The following is a 20,365-nucleotide window of genomic DNA, read 5'->3' on the forward strand; positions in this document are numbered from 1 at the left end:
TTTGTCTCTCCATTCATTATTCAGGATTCCGGGAAGGAGAGAGAATTGTCTTGTATTGGGTTACACGTCCATCCCTTTGATTGGTAGCTGTACCTGTACAACATGAGGGTGTCAACCCTGAAAGGAAATTGAGGCACTCTTGGGTTGGGAAAATGGACACCACAGGTGGGATCAAGACAAGTTTTCTGCCTCTCTAGATGCACCACATTGCTGAGATTAGGACCCAAGCAGATCATGTTGGAAACCTCATCATGGAGGAAAGTTAATAATTATGTCCTAGTATACTTTATAATAGAGAAAATATAATAAGATTTTTTAAATAATATTTAAATATTTTAAGTTATAATTTTTAAAGTGTATATATCTCTATGTTGGACGTATCAGTTCAGTTCAGTTCAGTTCAGTCACTCAGTCGTGTCCAACTCTTTGCGACCCCATGAATCGCAGCACGCCAGGCCTCCCTGCCCATCACCAGCTCTCGGAGTTCACTCAGATTCATGTCCATCGAATCAGTGATGCCATCCAGCCATCTCATCCTCTGTCGTCCCCTTCTCCTCCTGCCCCCAATCCCTCCCACCATCAAAGTCTTTTCCAATGAGTCAACTCTTCACATGAGATGGCCAAAGTACTGGAGTTTCAGCTTTAGCATCATTCCTTCCAAAGAAATCCCAGGGCTGCTCTCCTTTAGAATGGACTGGTTGGATCTCCTTGCAGTCCAAGGGACTTTCAAGAGTCTTCTCCAACACCATAGTTCAAAAGCATCAATTCTTCGGTGCTCAGCTTTCTTCACAATCCAACTGTCACATCCATACATGACCACTGGAAAAACCATAGCCTTGACTAGATGGACCTTAGTCGGCAAAGTCATGTCTCTGCTTTTGAATATGCTATCTAGGTTGGTCATAACTTATCTTCCAAGGAGTAAGCGCCTTTATTTCAAATACAGGGTTTTATTTGGTCCTCAATAATGTTAGTTTCTAGTTATTCTCTATAGTGGCCTCATTGTGGTTTAAATACACTTTTGTGAACTAGCGTTAGAATCCAGCCACCAAAGACTGACAATGAGAAAATGAGTTCCAAGTTACAAATGACTAATGAATGAACGCTTTGACTTTTCCCACACAAAAGTCAAGTTGCTCAGAACTCCCCCAGTGATTAAGAATCTGCCTTGCAATGAAGCGAACACAGGTTTGATCTCTGATCCGGGAACTAAGATCCCAAAATGCCCAGGGGTCAACTAAGCTGCAAAGAGAAATACCACATATACAACAAAGATGGCTCATGCTGCAACCAAGACCTGACACAGACAAGTACATATTCGTAAAAAGAAGAAAATAATTTCTTTAGTCTGATAATAGTAATAATAATAATAATAAAAGCCAACCTGCTCATTGTCTGGGATATTGCTGGTCAGTGCCACCCACCAGCAGGTGTGGATGTGGAGCGGGACTCTTCCTGTGCCCCTTCTGCCTGCAGGGATGTTGTCTGAGGGCTCAGCAGAGTCACTTCCACTGACTTGAAGGATCACTCATTGGAGCGGTTTGGAACAATTACAGCACTTTCAATTCCAGGTAGCACCTAAGGTGCCTGTGGGGAGGTAGAGGTGTCCATAAAGCAGTTCTCTGGCATTTTCCATGATAGCAAGCAGCGACCGGACGTGCTCCACCGCTGAAAGGAGAGTGACTGGTTCAAAATGGCGACTCTGGCCTTAAAGGACTGTCGTCAGAGGCCAGATGTCCTCGCACGGAAACTGTGCCTCTGAATGGGCTGGGAAGAAGGAGCCGAGCTCCCTGGGTCTTTTGTTTGGGCCAAACTTTTCCCCCTCGTGCTGCCATCCTCCAGTGCGCGCCTGCATGCTGAGTAGCCTCAGCCATGTCCCACTCTTGGCGACTCTTTGGGCTGTAGCCCGCCAGGCTCCTCTGTCCATGGGATTCTCCAGGCAAGAATACTGGAGTGGGTCGCCATGTCCTTCTCCAGGGGATCTTCCCAAGCCAGGGATCCAACCGGGGCCTCTTAAATCTCCCACACTGGCAGGCAGGTTCTGTACCACTAGCGCGCCTGAGAAGCCATCATCCTTCCAGTATTGGGCAAGTGCCCTGTCTGCAGGTCTCCTCGCTTCTGTGAACTTCTCAAGGGAGTATATGATCACCCTAAAGCCCTAGTGTCCACTCAGAGCCCACTGAGGGCATTTTAGTAAGTTCTGCCAGTCACCCAGCTCAGGAATCAGTTTTCTAACCTGATATCAGAGATTGTATCTATAATTGCTGTGATGCTTTAAAGTAACCACTTCATTTAGATTTTTCTGTTTTAACCCAAGGTATTCTTCTGCGGAAATAAGGAAACAGTTTACCCTCCCACCAAACCTTGGCCACTACCATCGACAAAGCATAAGTACCTCTGGCTTCCCCTCTCTTCAGCTAGTAAGTATGAGTTACAGGTTTGCTTAGAGACTGATCAAGGGCAGAAGTGCCCCGCTTATGCTTATGCTTCCTAAGTCTTCTAAGATTTTTCCACCTCTACCTTACATCACCAACCACCAGTTCCTAGCCCTGCGTCTATGTTTTGACATCAGTTTCCCTCTCTCCTGTGGTCTGTGTGCATGCCAGTCGTTTCAGTCATGTCTGAGTCTTTGTGACTCTATGGACTATAACCTGCCAGGCTCCTCTGTCAATGGGATTTTCCAGTCAAGCATACAGGAGTGGGTCACCATGCCCTCCGCCAAGGGATCTTCCCAACCCAGGGATCCAACTTGAGCCTCCTGTGGCTCCTGCAGCTCCTGCATTGCAGGTGGGTTCTTTACTGCTGAACCACAGGGAAGCCCCTCCTTCCATCAGCTAGGGCTTAAAGTGCAAAGTGAACCTAATTCTGAAGTTTCTGGACTCGGTGGACTTCCCAGGCTACTTGCTTTCACCCAAATTACGATTCACATTTTGGGGAAGGGAAGGATTAGCCTGGAAACTTAATCACCATTTGTAACATGCTTTTTTGGGGGAAAAAAATTTTTTTTTTCCAAAATCTGAAAAGTCAAGTTATGAACCTTAAGCTTTTAAAGTAATTTTTTGGAATAATTTTATTGTAATTTACTTACAATAAATTCACTCATTCGAAGGTGTACAGTTTGAGGAATTTGGCCAGTTTATAGTTAATTTGTATAGCCACGATGTAGAATGTTTTATCCTAAATAGCCCCGCTGTGCCCCTTTCTGTGGGTCTTCCCTCGCAGTCCCCAGACAGCAGCACCAGGCGATCACCAGTCCACCTCTGTCATAATTCTGCTTTCTCTGGAACTTCGTATCATTGGAATCAGACGGTATGAACCTTAATTTTTAGAACACCCCCCCCCTTTTAAGTTGAAGATTGCACACATTTTTATACTAACACCAGTTGTTGAGTGTGTGTATATATGTTATGTTATTTGAGGACTAAATGCCAGACGTGACCAGTGGGTTAAATCTAACTTAAATGAGTTGGTTGGTAAAACCAGAAGTGAGCATTCACTTCCTTTGTGAGAGAGCTGCAGCCTCCACTTTACTCACTTCCTCACTTTCTGGCTTGTTCTAGCGGTTATCTTGAGGAGCTTAGGTTATTTTTTCTTTCTCACTTGTTCCTTCAAAACCACTTCTGCTCTTAGAAATTGGTAACCTGCCGCCCAGTTTCCTGTAGCCGCCATTTTGTCTCCTGTGGCAATTTCCACACCGTGTAACTGTGTATCTTTCAAAGGTATGTTTGCTGGAGGGATTTGTGATTCTTTCAGTAGGATAATTTGTGGGTTATGTCACTGGTGAAACAGTAGTACTAAAAAATGTATAGCACCTTTTACTGCAAAAGATAATTTGCCATGGCAGTGCTTTAAAAAAAATCTATTTATGACTTTGGTAGCATGTTCAACTGCCCTTTTTATCTGTACTTTTTCTGTTTCAAAGTCACAGATTATAATAAAAGCATATCAAGTGCATAACATCCATGATGTATTAGATATACTTTAAGATAAATTTGGTATGCTTTTTAGTTTCATTGGTGCTGATATATATTTCATTGAAAAAAAATTTTTTTAAATTTCTGACCAAAATTGTCTTATAGAATGTACAAAATGCAGTTAGAAAGTGACTGGATACACTTTTAAATCTTAAACAAGGTGGGGGATGTGCGGTTTGGTTCTTTGCTTCTCTGTAAATTTAGATTACAGCTTTCTGCAGTAGCTGCCTTGAGAAATAGTGTGGCCCTCACTATTAAGAGGCTTTAAGGAAGTTTAGCTCACAGACGTTAACCCCTTAGCTACACACCAGCTGCAGCCTGAAATTTCTTCAGGAGAAATTTTTTTTAAGCCGCAAACCTTAAAAAATTGTCTCCTATTTGCAGGCGTTCTTTTGGTAGTTATGCCTCCTCATCACTAGGTTTTGACAAACGTGAATTTGGATGAATTATTTCATTAGCTAGATGGTAGAATTAATATGTGGCTTAACTACTCATTTTCTAATAGAAGATCTCTGAGAAATAGCAAAAATGTTTATCTATACATGAGTCAGGTATAATTTCTACCTGATTCTATTTGCAAATGAATAGCCTTTAAAACGTGTTTCTCCTGCTTAATTCCATTTTAGTCTTCTGAATATTTTTCCCCAGGTCTTACTCAGCTTTAGCACAGTGTGCAGACCCTGTTTCTTCTGATTAACTGCGTGATGAGCAGATGGCAGGAGAGGGCCAAAATCTGCCTTGGATTAATCTTTTGTTTTTTAAATGCATGGCCTACTCAGAAAAATCCGATCACCCTAATGTTTACCTTGTGGTCCTGTCATAATATCAGAATGAAGTGGCTGTTCTTTCCCTTGAGTCATCTTTCTGAATGGAGGTTCCTCCAGCAAAAATCATCCACTTACATGATAATTTCCCTTTTCCTTAAGAAACTACTTCATTTCATAGAAAGATAATGAGACATTTCAGGAAGATTTATTTCTGGAAAGGCAGAGGAATGAATAGTTTATCGCCTAAAGACTCTCAACCTGAAGCAGCTCTTCTTAAATGAGAAGCCATAGACTGTTCATTGTAAGATTTTAGATGATTGAAAAATTTGACTAAGTGCATTTTGACTTTTATTTCCCTTACCTTTGTTTATGGAACCACCATTTCAACAACTCCACATGCTGATATAAATAATTGTTTAATTTTTAAGAGTATTTAATTGGCACCAAGTTATTTATTATGGTTTTAAAATGTAATGCTTATTTTATAGTGGAGTAGAGTTTATTTACAATGCTCTGCTAGTTTTAAGTGTACAACAAAGTGGTTCAGTTATATAGGTTATTGTAGAATATTTAGAAGAGTTCCCGGTATACAGTAGGTCCTTGCTGACTTTCTGTTTTATATATAGTAGTGTGCATTACTATATATACACATGTTAATCCTAAACTCCTAATTCATCTCTCCTCTGCCCCCTTGCCCCTTTAGTAACCCTAAGTTTGTTTTCAAAGTCTGTGAGTCTGTGTCTGCTTTGTAAATAAGTTCATTTCTATCATGTTTTAAATTCCATATATAAGTGACATCGTATGTTTGTCTGACTTATTTCATTTAGCATGATCATCTCTAGGTCCATCCATGTTGCTTCAAGTGGCATTATTTCGTTTCTTTATAGCTAAGCAATATTCCATCATGTGTATGTACCACATTTTTATCCCTTCCTCTGTTGATGGACATTTAAGTTGCTTCCATGTCTTGGTTATTGTAAATGTGCTGCAGTGAACGTTGGAGTGCCTGTATCTTTTTGAAGTATGGTTTTCCCCAGATACATGCCCAGGAATGGGTTTGTTGAATCATATGATAGTTTTTTTTAATTTTAATTTTAAGGAACCTCCATACTGTTCTCCATAGTGGTTGTACAAATTTACATTCCTACCAACAGTGTAGGAAGGTTCCCTTTTCTCTGCGCCTTCACCAGCCATTTATTGTTTGTACGTTTTTTGAAAATGGCCATTCTGACCTGTGTGAAGTGATAGCTCATTTTGGTTTTGATTGCATTTCTCTAATAATTAGTGATGTTGCGTAGCTTTCTATGTGCTTTTTAGAAATTGACATTATCTAAAACCCAATCGATTATAAGCTTCTTGTTGTTTTGCAAGAGGCAGGAACTTGCAATCAGGTGGATCTGGGGTGGAGTATAAGTATCACTTTTTAGTTACATACTTAGGGGGCAAGTTATTTAACTTTGACTAGGACTTCAGTTTCTTCACTTGCACTATGGGCATAGTAATGCTACCCCTATTAGGGTTAATACAGAAGGATAAAATAGATTCTGTGTAAATAGAGGCTAATGCTGCTGTCCTATGTATTTGGCACGATGGAGACACTGTGGGAGATTTCAAGAAGATTAATAGGAGATGCTTTTGCCTTCTAAGGGCCTTATGATATATTTGGGAGGGCAGATAAAATAGAGAATCCAAACTGGCTTCAAGTATGGTAGGTATTCAGGAGAGAAAGATCTAAGATAAAAAAAATAAGAAGTAAAGGCTTGAAGGAGGAGGCTGAGAAGATTTAGAGGAAGCTTCTCAACCCTGGCTCTAATTAGAATCACCTGAGACCTTTAGAAACACACCTGTGTCCTCTTATAGAAGAATTACGTCAGAATCCCAAATATCAGTATTTTAAATTCCCTGGGACTTTTACAAGTGGTCCAGATTGAGCACCAGTTAAAGAACCTATATACATAGAAGTAGTACAGATATTGATAGGAGGAGGAACATAAGAAAGGCAGAGTTCCTTTTGCTGTCCTGGCTGCTCTGCATTTCAGAAAGTGTAGTAAGTGAAGGCTACTTGCTAATCCTGTGGATATATTTTTATATGCCTATAGTGGATTCTGTCATAAATCTGATAAATCAAATGAGAGGAAGGATGTGTTTGATTTTGTGGGTATTTGTGGGTATTTGTGTGTGTGTGTGTGTGTGTGTGTGTGTGTGTGGTGTTACTGGGTTTTCATTTTTTTTAACTCTAATTGTAAATGTTAGCTGTGATGATTGTGTATACATACATTTTCAAAGTAGATAAAACATAAAAATTTTGTATTTTTTAATATGAAAAGGATCTACCATTTAGATTTGGTTTTATAGACAAAATGCAATGATGCAGACTTACCGTGGGTCTTTTGTGACACTCTTAATAGTCCTATGTCATGGGCATGTAAATAGGTTGCATACCCCTTGATGCCAATCACCTATAAAAGCAAAAAACTATATATTAGTATCTTCATTAAGATGAATCTGTAAACTATTAAAACAATTTTTCTGATTATTCAAAGTAGAAAGGAGAGTGAAATATACAAGAGTAGAAAGGTAGGTCATCTTTGCCCTAACTTAGAATTTGAGACACTATGTGCATGGTTAATAACCTACATTTTTATAGAGGGAAAATCTTATTTTTTAAAATGAGAAAAGAAAAATTATGAAGTAAAATGGAATGAATCAGCTGGGCCAGAACAGTTCTTGCTAAAGAGAAGGATGTGTAGAAAGCCACATCCTGGATATAAACGAAAACACCATGGTTACACGATGTGCTTATATGTAACAGTTATGAAGGGAAAAAAGGAGGTCTCATACTTACAAAGCACTCGTTTTTGGTACATGTTTAAGCTTCTGTGTAATCAGGCAACCTTTTTGTTTCATTACCGAGGGTGATCTAAATGATGGGTCACTTGATAAACATGGTGATCTTCTTTTATTTTTCCTTTGTGCTTCATCTTTCTAGAAGTTAGGCTGTCCTTAGGTTTCAGTGATTTAACTGGAGGGGACATGATGGAAAATGAAGATGTCGTTATAATTTCCATGCACATTCACAATTGAAGGTCAGATGAGTGCCACCCTGCATGCAGAGCATGAGTTTCATTACTGTCATGGTAAAGTAGAGGAATCAAACCAGCCTTGGTAAGATTAGATTGATGTCCGTTGTGGCATGTCAGTATCTTCTGTGCAGTGGCATCAGTGGAAGATTGCCGCTGGTGGAAGCAGGGACGTATTCCTTAATCTAAGCCATGGAGGGCTTTGAGATATTGAAGCCGGAGAACTTTACTGCCTTATGCTCTGTTTACTTCAAGATAGTAGAAGAGCCAAGAGGATTGCTTTAGGTATTCATTCATTCAAGAAATATACGTTAGGCCTCACTCTGTGCCAGGAATTGCTCTAGGAGCTGGAGTGACGATAGTGAATGTAACAAAGCGTCTGTCTTCATGAGCTTGCATTCTAGAATGAGAGACGTAGACAAATAAGTGAATGTAGACCATATCAAAGGATAGTAAGTGCTTTAAAGAATGAAACATGGATAGGGAATAGGGAGTGACACAGAAGAGGGGACTATTTTGGATTGAGTGGTCTGTGAAGGCCTGCAGGTCTAGAAAGGAGGCACTTGGGAAGAATTATGAATGAACTTAACAGGTATTTGAAGGAAGAGTATTTGCTTTAGAAGAAACAGCACATTCAAAGTCCCAAAGCAAGAGCACGTGGCATGCTGTAGGGACAGTAAGGATGCAGACAGTGGGCTGAGCAGAGTGGGCAGTAGGAGATGAGATGGTAGAAGAATCAAGGCTGAGTCATAGGCCTCTGAGACCTTGGAAGAATTTTGGCCCTTACTTGGATTGAAATGGGAAGTTATTGGAAGCACTGGCTTAGCACAATTTGCATTTTTATTATAAAGATTGCTTATAAGGTTCTTTTTTTATAAAGATCTTTCTTGCTGCTATATGGAGATAGATTCCAGATAGATGGGGAGGGCAGTTAGGAAATTGACACAATAACTCAGGAAAATGATGGCAGTGCTTTGGAAGTGGGTAGTGGCAGTAGAAAAGGTGAGAAGTGGTTGGATCCTAGATAGATTTCAAAAGTAAAGTGGATGGGATTTTCTGATAGATAATATGTACGATGTGAGAGAGAGATAAATCAACATTGACCCAAAAGATTTTCCCCTGTACAGCTGGTGGAATGGAATTGCCACTTGCTGAGATGCAGAGACTTGAAAGATATAAGAAGAGCAGATCAGCAGGAAAATTAAATAATTTTGAATTTGTTATGTTTGAGAGGCCTGTTAGATCACCAGAGAGTGATGATGAACTATAATTGGAAAAATCAACCTGAATGTCAGGACAAAGATTGAGGCTACAGATCATTTTAAAAACAACAAAAAAAGGTATTTAAAGTCATGGACATAGATGAGATCATATGGGGGTAAATTCAGACTGGGGAGAGAAGCTCTTTTAGGACGCAGCCTGAAGGCACTGCAAAGTGGAAGGAGAACCTAGAAAAAGTGGTGTCCCAGAGGGGGAGTGACCAAGAACGTGTCTGTTCCAATTTGCTGGACTGAGGGGTTTCCTGGTACATGGACTTTCAGAACCTGGGATACACTAGGACAGTTTGTTCCTCTCCAGGTGAAGAAAGTGTTTCAAGAAGGAGAGAGTGATTAACTGTCTAGTGCTATAGACAAACCAGGAGTGAGCAACAGCCCTTGAATTTGGCAACGTGAAGGTCTTGGATGACATTGACCAAGACTTGCCTCTCATGAACAGCCAAGTCAGTTTGAGGACCACCCCCCATAGGGATAAACATGCCTGGTGGTACAAGGACAAGGCACTTATAAGCATCATGCCTCTTCCCCTACCCCCAGCCTATGGGCATGAAGCTTCCCTCATGTTGTAACAAAGTACCTGGTCCCTTGTGGTACTTCCTAGCTGGCACAGTGGTAAAGCATCTGCCTGCCAGTGCAGCAGATGCAAGAGACACCAGTTCAAAACCTGGGTTGGGAAGATCCCTTGGAGGAGGAAGTGGCAGACAGTTCCAGTATTCTTGCCTGGGAAATCCCATGGACAGAGGAGCTTGGTGGGCTGCAGTCTGTGGGGTGGAAAGAGTTGGATATGGCTGAATAAACACACGTACATCCTTATGATTACCTGTGTGACTTGGGCCAGGTCATTTAACCTCTCTGTTTTTCAGTATCCTTATTTGGGAGATAATGTCCAGATTTGTCATTTTAATCTTCTATCAATGTGTTGACTGCTGTGCTAGGGCTACATAGATTAATTTTCAACAGACATGGTTCTGGTGCTGTAGAAATTTTCAATTTCAAGTTGAATCATACACCATGTCAGGAGAACTAGCCATTGATATACATTAAAGGACAAAGGAAAATTCAGACCCTTTTCATTTAAAAAATGGATATTTGTGAATAATTTAAGCCTTTAAAGTATTTATAGGGGCTTCCCTGGTGGCTCATAGGTTAAAGTGTCTGCCTGCAATGTCGGAGACCTGGGTTCGATCCCTGGGTCGGGAAGATCCCCTGGAGAAGGAAATGGCAACCCACTCCAGTATTCTTGCCTGGATAATCCCATGGACAGAGGAGCCTGGTGGGCTACAGTCCACAGGGTTGCAAAGAGTCGGACACGACTGAGCGACTTCACTTTACTTTTTTCTTTAAAGTATTTATACTATTTTTGTGTATTTCTAGTCTTCTGTTGATCAGACCTCTGGGGGGAGGGGTGGAAATAGCTAGAAAGAAAGACTGCACAAACCTTCACTAGAGGAGTGTTGAAAATTGATTGAAGGCATTGACTGCGTCTCTTTGGCCTACTGCTGGACTGCTTAGGACACCAGTGAGTATATGTTGAAGGAGTGAAAGTAGGTGTATTAGTCTGGATTCAGCTGGAGCAGTGGAGCTGCTAGGAGATGTATCTTCACGTATGATAAGGAATTGATTACAAGGCATTGGCTTTCCCACTGGTGGTGGCTGGCTAAGCAAGCCTGAGGTCCACAGGGCAATCAGGAAGATAGGATCATAACATGCTGGAACTCCATGGGTGTGATCTAAAGCTTGAAGCCCTGGAAATTCCAGAGAGCCTCCACCCTCTTTGAAAAGGCATCCAACTGGTTAAGTCAGGCCACCCAGGCTAATCTCCCTTTTGATTACCTTAAGTCTGCAATGTCGCATTACAGCAGCAGTTCAACTGGTCTTGATTGTATCAGTAGGTATGTGTCTGCTACCGAATAACTGCAGCCTCCCGTCTGTCCTCCAGTTCTGGCAAGAGAACACCCCTGTAGCCCACCACACCTGGAAAAATACTAGGAAGGCAATTTGGAGGAATGTAGTTCTGCTGAGCCAAGTTGACACATGACAAAGCCATTACAGTCAAAGTCTGATTTAGGATAATTTGCTATCTTAAGTTGCTATCTTAAGTTTTTTTTTGTTTGGTTTTTGTTTTGATTATTTAGATTTTTTTCAGACATTATTTTAACAAATGATAATTCCTTGGATAAGATGAACTTGAAATTACTTTGGACCGTTCAAACTAGTCTGAGTCTCCACTGATTAGAAGGTCACATATAACTCAGTAGCAAAGAAAACAAAAACAATACATTTTCATGTTTGACTTTTATTCTCCCAAGAGGCCGAGGGACTGATCTTAGAACATCCCCCCCACCACCCCGCCCCACTCCATTCCCAAACTTCAGCCCAGTGAAACACAATACCACTGTAAATCTCAATATTTGTATATACCTAAATAGCATTGTGTATGTGGGTATGTGTTGATTGCTTCATAATATATAAAACCCACTCTTGAGATTGACTTCAGATAACTTGGAGAACAGAAATCTCTTTTGGTTCCTGTTTATTATTTGAACATGCAAGAGGAGCAACTTGCTCAGAGGCCTAGTTAACAGTAGCTGGCATCTCTACTCACTGGCCAACAGCAGGGCTAGTTTATATCATCTTTGCAACAACAGTTTCCTCCCTTGTTAGTTTCAGCATAGAAAGTGTGGGGAGACTAGTTATTAAATGCTGGCTGTGTGTAGTGTTAGACTAATGCTCAGTAATTCTATCATTATGGCTTATTTTTATAGTCTCTTCAGTCCTGAAGTAGATTCACCCCTTAAGAGTATTATGATTTTATGATCAATTGTGCATATTGTATTTGGCACATTGCCACACAGTGTTCAGTGATGATGCTATATACTTTTTCATAGCTCCCCCCTCCAAAGATAGCATTATTTTTTATGTGAGAAAGTGTCAGACTTCCCTGTCCCACAGTCGACTCAAGATCTGTGGAAAGAGCAGCTCCATAAGGGCCAGCTCGGTGACTTGTATTTATTTATTTTTTTAAAATATTTGTTTCTATTGATTATTTATTCAGCTGCACTGGGTCTTAGTTGTGACACTTGGGCCTTTCTAGTTGCAGCATGCAGGACCTAGTTCCCCAACCAGGGATCAAACCCGGGTCTTTTGCATTGGGAGTGCCACTGGACCACCAGGCAGGTCCCCCAGTGACATGCATTTAGTAGATGTTCAGCAAGTAATTGCTGAATGAGGAAGTCAGCTGTCCTTTCTCCCTGGCTCTTGGGCAGCCTGTCCAGTAGGTGACAGGTGCCATTATCAGCCAGGCATTTTTTCTAATGCTTGTGACTTTGAATTTTTAAAAGTGAAAGTATTAGTTGCTCAATCGCTCAGTGTCTAACTCTGCGATCCCATATACTGTAGCCTGCCAGGCTCCTCTGTCCATGGAATTCTCTAAGCAAGAATGCTGGAGTGGGTTGCCATTTGCTTCTCCAGAATATCTTCCCGATCCAGGGATCAAACCTGGGTTTCTCACATTGCAGGCAGATTCTTTACTATCTGAGTCACCAGGGAAGCCCTTTCAAATTTTAGGGATGTGACAATTATAATACTTAGACTGGACCTAAATTTTTCTTCTCTCTGATGATTTCACACAAACGCCATTTCTCTATGGAAGCTTCTCAGTTCAGTTCAGTTCAATCGCTCAGTCGTGTCCGACTCTTTTCAACCCCATGAATTGCAGCATGCCAGGCCTCCCTGTCCATCACCAGCTCCCAGAGTTCACTCAGATTCATGTCCATCGAGTCAGTGATGCCATCTAGCCATCTCATCCTCTGTCGTCCCCTTCTCCTCCTGCCCCCAATCCCTCCCAGCATCAGAGTCTTTTCCAATGAGTCAACTCTTCGCAAGAGGTGGCCAAAGTACTGGAGTTTCAGCTTTAGCATCATTCCTTCCAAAGAAATCCCAGGGCTGATCTCCTTTAGAATGGACTGGTTGGATCTCCTTGCAGTCCAAGGGACTCTCAAGAGTCTTCTCCAACACCACAGTTCAAAAGCATCAATTCTTCGGTGCTCAGCCTTCTTCACAGTCCAACTCTCACATCCATACATGACCACAGGGAAAACCATAGCCTTGAATAGACAGACCTTTGTTGGCAAAGTAATGTCGCTGCTTTTGAATATGCTATCTAGGTTAGTCATAGCTTTTCTTCCAAGGAGCAAGTGTCTTTTAATTTCATGGCTGCAATCACCATCTGCAGTGATTTTGGAGCCCCCCAAAATAAAGTCTGACACTGTTTCTACTGTTTCCCCATCTATTTCCCATGAAGTGATGGGACCGGATGCCATGATTTTTGTTTTCAGAATGTTGAGCTTTAAGCCAACTTTTTCACTCTCTTCTTTCACTTTAATCCAGAGGCTTTTTAGTTCCTCTTCACTTTCTGCCATAAGGGTGGTGTCATCTGCATATCTGAGGTTATTGATATTTCTCCCGGCAGTCTTGATTCCAGCTTGTGTTTCTTCCAGCCCAGTGTTTCTCATGATGTACTCTGCATAGAAGTTAAATAAGCAGAGGGACAATATACAGCCTTGACGTACTCCTTTTCCTATTAGGAACCAGTCTGTTGTTCCATGTCCAGTTCTAATTGTTGCTTCCTGGCCTGCATACAGATTTCTCAAGAGGCAGGTCAGGTGGTCTGGTATTCCCATCTCTTTCAGAATTTTCCACAGTTTATTGTGATCCACACAGTCAAAGGCTTTGACTTAGTCAATAAAGCAGAAATAGATGTTTTTCTGGAACTCTCTTGCTTTTCCATGATCCAGCGGATGTTGGCCATTTGATCCCTGGTTCCTCTGCCTTTTCTAAAACCAGCTTGAACATCAGGAAGTTCACGGTTCACGTATTGTTGAAGCCTGGCTTGGAGAATTTTGAGCATTACTTTACTAGCGTGTGAGATGAGTGCAATTGTGCAGTAGTTTGAGCATTCTTTGGCATTGTCTTTCCTTGGGATTGGAATGAAAATGGACCTTTTCCAGTCCTGTGGCCACTGCTGAGTTTTCCAAATTCGCTGGCATATTGAGTGCAGCACTCTCACAGCGTCATCTTTCAGGATTTGAAATAGCTTAACTGGAATTCCATCACCTCCACTAGCTTTGTTCATAGTTAGCTTCCTAAGGCCCACTTGACTTCACATTCCAGGATGTCTGCCTCTAGGTGAGTGATCACACCATTGTAATTATGTGGGTCGTGAAGATATTTTTTGTACAGTTCTTCCGTGTATTCTTGCCACCTTTTCTTAATATCTTCTGCTTCTCTTAGGTCCCTACCATTTCTGTCCTTTATCGAGCCCGTCTTTGCATGAAATGTTCCCTTGGTATCTCTAATTTTCTTGAAGAGATCTCTAGTCTTTCCCATTCTGTTGTTTTCCTCTATTTCTTTGCATTCATCACTGAAAAAGGCTTTCTCATCTCTTCTTGCTATTCTTTGGAACTCTGCATTCAGATGCTTATATCTTCCTTTTTCTCCTTTGCTTTTTGCTTCTCTTCTTTTCACAGCTATTTGTAAGGCCTCCCCAGACAGCCATTTTGCTTTTTTGCATTCCTTTTCCATGGGGATGGTCTTGATCCCTATCTCCTGTACAGTGTCAGAAACCTCCGTCCATAGTTCATCAGGCAACTCTATCTATCAGATCTAGTCCCTTGAATCTATTTCTCACTTCCACTGTATAATCATAAGGGATTTTATTTAGGTCATACCTGAATGGTCTAGTGATTTTCCCTACTTTCTTCAATTTAAGTCTGAATTTGGCAATAAGGATTTCATGATCTGAGCCACAGTCAGCTCCTGGTCTTGTTTTTGCTGACTGTATAGAGCGTCTCCATCTTTGGCTCAAAGAATATAATCAATCTGATTTCAGTGTTGACCGTCTGGTGATGTCCATGTGTAGGGTCTTCTTTTGTGTCGTTGGAAGAGGGTGTTTGCTATGACCAGTGCATTTTCTTGTCAAAACTCTATTATTCTTTGCCCTGCTTCATTCTGGAAGCAGGAATGGAAGCTTCTACTTACTAGTTATTAGCGCTAGTATCCACATTGCTGCCAATTTTGCTTCAGTGTAATTTTCCAGTGTATCTTTTCAATGCCTCTGCTTAAATAATTGATATTCCTTATGATAAATTTATATTTAATATTATTTTAATGAATGAATTCACAATTATTAATTTGAGGAGCCATTCTCATGGGAAGTTCAGAGTAGAGCTTGTGCGTGGTAGTAAATGGATTTTTAACTGTCTTCTAAACACACTTACTGCTGTCTCATGTTTTAATTATTTCTGGAAATTTAGATTGCATGGAGAACCTGCAAGATAAAGCAAAATTAGGAGTCTCCCTAGATTTGAATGCTGCATGGACTACTTCCCAGCTATGTAGTCATACCTGGGTGAATTATTAAATTTCTAGCCTCAGTGTCTTCATCTGTAAAATAAAACCTTACAGAGTTCTGGTGAGGATTAAATAAGATAATGTCTAGAATGACAACTTCTTGGCATGTAGTGCTCAACAACTTCTAGTTCAAGGGTATAAAGTTAACAGTAATAAGGTGAAATATGCAAATAGCGCAGCCTGTTCATTTCAAGGTGAAGTCATTTCAGTCCCTTTCCCTGAATTCTGTGCCATGTTGTAGTAGGGAGTGGGAAAGTCTGCTTTCTTTTGGGGAGTTGGTCTCATGACAGTCTACAGTAGATTTTTTTTGTGATTCTGTGCATGTATAATGCCTGTTGTTCCCCTTGGCAGATGTCAACAGTGTCTTTTTGCAAACTCTGTCCCCACCTGCTTCTGCATAGGCTGACCCCAGGCTCTCTGAGCCTGCTGCTGGCCCCAGCTGCTTCATTTGGAAAGACCCACTCTAAGAACTGTGCTCCTCTTCTTAGTGACCTCCAGGTCCCCAGTCAGAGCCCAGGGAGACTTCTGTGTCCTCAGTCATGCCTCATAGAGCCTTGGGCTACCAGGGGAGTGTCTTTGCACTCTCCTAGTGGAGGATTTCCTGTTCCCTTCCCTTCTGCCCTCTTTGATCCAGCTGCCATAGGGCATTATGTGAGCCAGCCCTTCGAGAATCTCAGACAAGGGAGGCCTGTGTTTGCTCCCTTGTCAGCTTTGTCCTCACCCTGCCCTATGTCACTTGCGTCTCCACCACTACCAGGGACACAGAGGTGAGAGGAGACAGGGCAAGCCACACATACATTCTCTAATCTTCTTGCCTCTTCCATGACACTTTCTTCCCCTTCTCCAACCTGGAGCCTTACATCTCGTCTGGTGTACGGTTTCAGGATGATGAAAAACCGGTTTTGTCAGCACTTTCTTTGGATCTGTCCTTGTTTCAGAGCGAGACAGTACAAGTCAAGAATCTGGGGGAAAAAAAAAAAAGAATCTGGGGTGTTTGCTGGACTGATGACTCCAAATAGTCTGCCATAAATGAACGCATGGAGCTGCTGCTGCTGCTGTTGTTATTACCACTACTTCTACCACTACTACACACGTCAATTTGATCTAAATTATCTTTATTCCATTAAGGCAGTGGTTTCCTAAGTCTAAGTGAGTTTCACAAGGTAGAAAAAATATTTGTTGAATTGCCAACTGTTTCTTTTACCACCTGGTGGCTCAGAGGGTAAAGAATCAGCCTGCAGTGTGGGAGACCCGGGTTCAGTCCCTGGGTTGGGAAGATCCCTTGCAAAAGGGAACGTCTGGAGTATTCCAGTATTCCTGCCTGGAGAATCCTGTGGGCAGAGGAGCCTGGTGGGTTACAGTCCAGGGGGTTGAAAAATGTTGGATGTGACTGAGAGACTAACACTTTCATACATTTTCTTTTATCACCTGAGGAAAATTAATTTTTAAATTGCCATCTATTTTTAACATTTTTCCCCCCACCCCACTGTGGAAGGATATAATTGAAGAGAGAAAAAAAAAAAAGACAAACACCAAAACAAAAATCAACACCAAAAAGTCCCTCCAAAACAATCCTTTTAAAGCAAGTACATTTAGCCTTACGAGTACTTAGCCCATTGTCCTTAGTTTGCTCATTTAAGTGCAGTCAGTGACAGTTCCTTCCCTGCCAGCACCAGGCGGCCCAGCAGTATTTGGAAATCACTGCCTTGGAGTGTCCCAGCTACCCAGGCTGGTTCACTGTGGGCTGTGATTACGAATGAAGTGCTTTCAAGAATCAGTGTAGAGGATGACTCAGGCCAAATAAAACACTGTACCTGAATACTCTGAGTTGACTTTACCTGAATTTCTAGAAAATTGCCTGCAGTTTGCTGCTTCACTATATTTGGGTAAACATGGCCTCAGAGAGCTTTGGCAAGAGAAATTATAAAAATGCAGCAAAACCTTGTGATTTCATTTTGGATCTCCTTAGGAATCCTCATCAAGATGCAATTAAACAGAGAAAAATTCTGCCTTGGGGTGTGATTTTAATTACTCACCGTGTTCTGACTTGACTCTCCACGCTGCGTTTCTTTTCCTTTCCGTATCACCGCTTCTATGTTTGACATCTTCTCTAAACACAGCCCCACTTAGCTGGGAGGAGAGGGAGGGCAAGGCATGCATCTACTGTCACCTTAGTGCTTTTATCCCAGACCGTGTGGGAACGTCCTTGTCCTTTCCTTGCCCCTAGCCTCAGTTCTATGACCCAGTGGAGCCAGTGGACTTTGAAGGACTTCTGATGACACACCTGAACAGCCTGGATGTGGAGCTTGCCCAGGAGCTGGGAGACTTCTCCGAGGACGACTTGGATGTGGTGTTCACACCGAAGGAATGTCGAACTTTGCAGCCCTCTTTGCCGGAGGAAGGGTAAATTGTTTTTTGAAAATGTGGATGGGATTATGACTGTCGTGACTGTTCGTGGTAAGGGGGAGATACCCTAATTCTGGACTTTCTTACAAGTGACACTACTCAAATCTATCAAGATGTGCAGGATAACTTCTATGGTACTATCACTTCTAGGTAGATAGTTTTTGAATTGGTTTGACCAAAGGCTTTGAAAAGCCACTTGGGGTTTAAGATAGTTAAAGGACTACAGTGGTAGAAAATGGACTGCTTAAGAAGAAGTGAAGAGCGCAGGCTCTAGACCCAGACTGCCCAGGTGTCAGCTCAGTGACCATGGATGTCATGAGACCTCAGGAAATCTCAGTTTCTGAAAATAATAATCATTGAACTGCTTCCATTCAGAAGCATTTTAATTGTTTCCCATATATGAGACTGGATCAAGTCACAAAAGTAAGTTCAATCCACTTTTCTTGAGCATCTCCTATGTACTGAGAACAGGGATAGAAAGATGAATAAGGCCAAGTCTCTGCTTTTGAAGCAAGTTTTGTCAAGTGGAAAAACAATGGGGAAAGCTCTGTAGTGTGAATATGTGAATAGCTACTTAAGGTTGAGTTTCTTCAGTGGGTTAATCCATGTAGTTATAGGTGTGGGCATTGGTATCAAATGATGGAGTTATTTTTAGATGTAACATCTTTATTTCCATAGTGTAGAAAGCAGTGTCTCTTTGGAGGTTTAAGGTGAGCTTTTATTTGCATTCATTTTCTAAAGCAGATTAAGATTCACATCCTTCTGGACATTTTCAACCTTCTCTTCTTTCCCAAAAAGTCCTGGAAAAGGTATCGTGAAACAAGCCGCTGCCCTCATTACCCGGGGATATTTCAGTTTTAGTTTGGATTTTATTTCATCACCATTTAGGAAGTTGGATGACAATGGCATGGTATTATTTTGACCCTTTGTTCTTTGCTTAGATAGTTCTTATTCACATAGAAGAGCTGACCACATTCTCAGCTCTTAACATTTTGAAGACACTCACTTCCCAGAAAACAAAATCATGGTGATCTTGGGAAACGTTCTTCCCTGTTGTCAGTCCATTTGTTCAGATGTGACTCTCACATTGGTAACATCTATTATTGTTACCTTTGGTAGAGAGTCATTTAGTTTTATTTCTTTGTGTAAAATATATGGCTGTCTTCAAATGAGATCAGAATCTTGGGAAAGCCTGTTTAAAATACAGTCAGTTTACATGTAGGAGGATTCTTTTTTTGGAATTTGATAGAAGAGAGAACTTTTTCCTACCAGTTTTTGAGCATAATATTGCCCTGTCACCAGAACTGATAACTAACACATTATCTGTCTGATGGCTTTCAAAATCTCTGCTGTTTCAATTGTTGCCCAAAAGTCTGGTGTATAATTAAAGCCCGGGAAAGTGTCATCATCATCAGAGCAAACAGCAGCTGACTCCTGTTGAACCCACTTGCCTATGTAGGAACTCGGTGTTGAGGTGTGATAGTGTAGTGGGTGTAAGCCTACACTCCCAAGTGAACATCCTGGGTCAAGTCCCTGCTCTTCCACTTGCTGAGTGACTTTGAGCAAGACGTTTTCATCTCCTGCCTCTGCAAAATGAGAATAATATTAGTGCCTGTTCTAGAGCTGACTGACATTGACTGAATCAATACACATAGAGGGATGGCCCTAGAGTCTAGTGCAGGAGTGGCACACGAATGTGACCTGTCACAGGAGGTCTCACTATGTGCCAGACACTCATCTGGCACACTCGTCTGGTTCTGTGCCAGAACCTCACAGACTGACTTCATCTTTGTCACAGCTCTCCCAAGGAGCACTGCCTGACTACCGTCACCACGTACGATGAGGAAACTGAGAAGGGTTCAGTGATTGGCCCAAGGTCACATAAGGAATAAGGAATGGGGCTGGGGTTTGGGTGGTTAGGGCCCAGAGACCACACATCTGACGTTTACAATATTCCGTCTAAAACTAGCAGGCAGTCCACAAGGCAGGTACTGTCCATCTTTTTACAAACCAGAAAATGATAACTTAGAGCATTTAGACCTGTTTATCTATAATACCAACACATTTGGAAGAACAGCAAAACGACACAAAACAAAAAACAAAAAAAAAAAACCCACCTTTGCTATTGTGGGGAATTAATGATTTCTAATTTCCAGACTCTGAAGTATTCCAAGAGTCTCTCTCACGACTCACTCTATACCAGTAGACAAAAGCCACCCGACTTAGTAATCACCAACCAAAGCCAGGGCCTGTCAGCTCCCGAAAGCACAAGACAACTCCTCTCTCATGGACTTCCAAAAAGAAAACATGCAAGTCCTAACGGTTACACATGAGCAAAAATATGCGCAGATCACCCTTGGGACAGGTTGGTGTCTGTCTGTACTTATTCTTCTGCTTTCTGTGTGATTACAGCTGGCTCTACCTGTCTTGTGTCAGAATGCCTTCAGGGA

At 41.6% G+C, this 20,365-nt stretch overlaps 1 protein-coding gene across 10 annotated transcripts in view; it reads left to right on the forward strand.

The window, feature by feature from the left end:
- The window catches only part of DOCK8 (dedicator of cytokinesis 8), a 266,032-nt gene that overhangs the window by 87,129 nt on the left and 158,538 nt on the right, over positions 1–20,365 (forward strand). For 6 of the 10 annotated variants that reach the window (XM_060410909.1, XM_060410910.1, XM_042243384.2 and 3 more), the window contains 2 exons: positions 2,318–2,420; positions 17,737–17,912. In XM_060410909.1, the coding sequence (XP_060266892.1) occupies positions 2,318–2,420; positions 17,737–17,912 (279 nt within the window). Of the gene's footprint in view, positions 1–1,446; positions 1,572–2,317; positions 2,421–3,664; positions 3,720–17,736; positions 17,913–20,365 lie in introns of those variants that run through there. The other 4 variants (XM_027964520.3, XM_060410913.1, XM_060410911.1 and 1 more) reach the window with 3 other exon arrangements.

Source organism: Ovis aries, chromosome 2 (assembly GCF_016772045.2).
Source record: "Ovis aries strain OAR_USU_Benz2616 breed Rambouillet chromosome 2, ARS-UI_Ramb_v3.0, whole genome shotgun sequence".
Taxonomy (NCBI): Eukaryota; Metazoa; Chordata; class Mammalia; order Artiodactyla; family Bovidae; genus Ovis; species Ovis aries.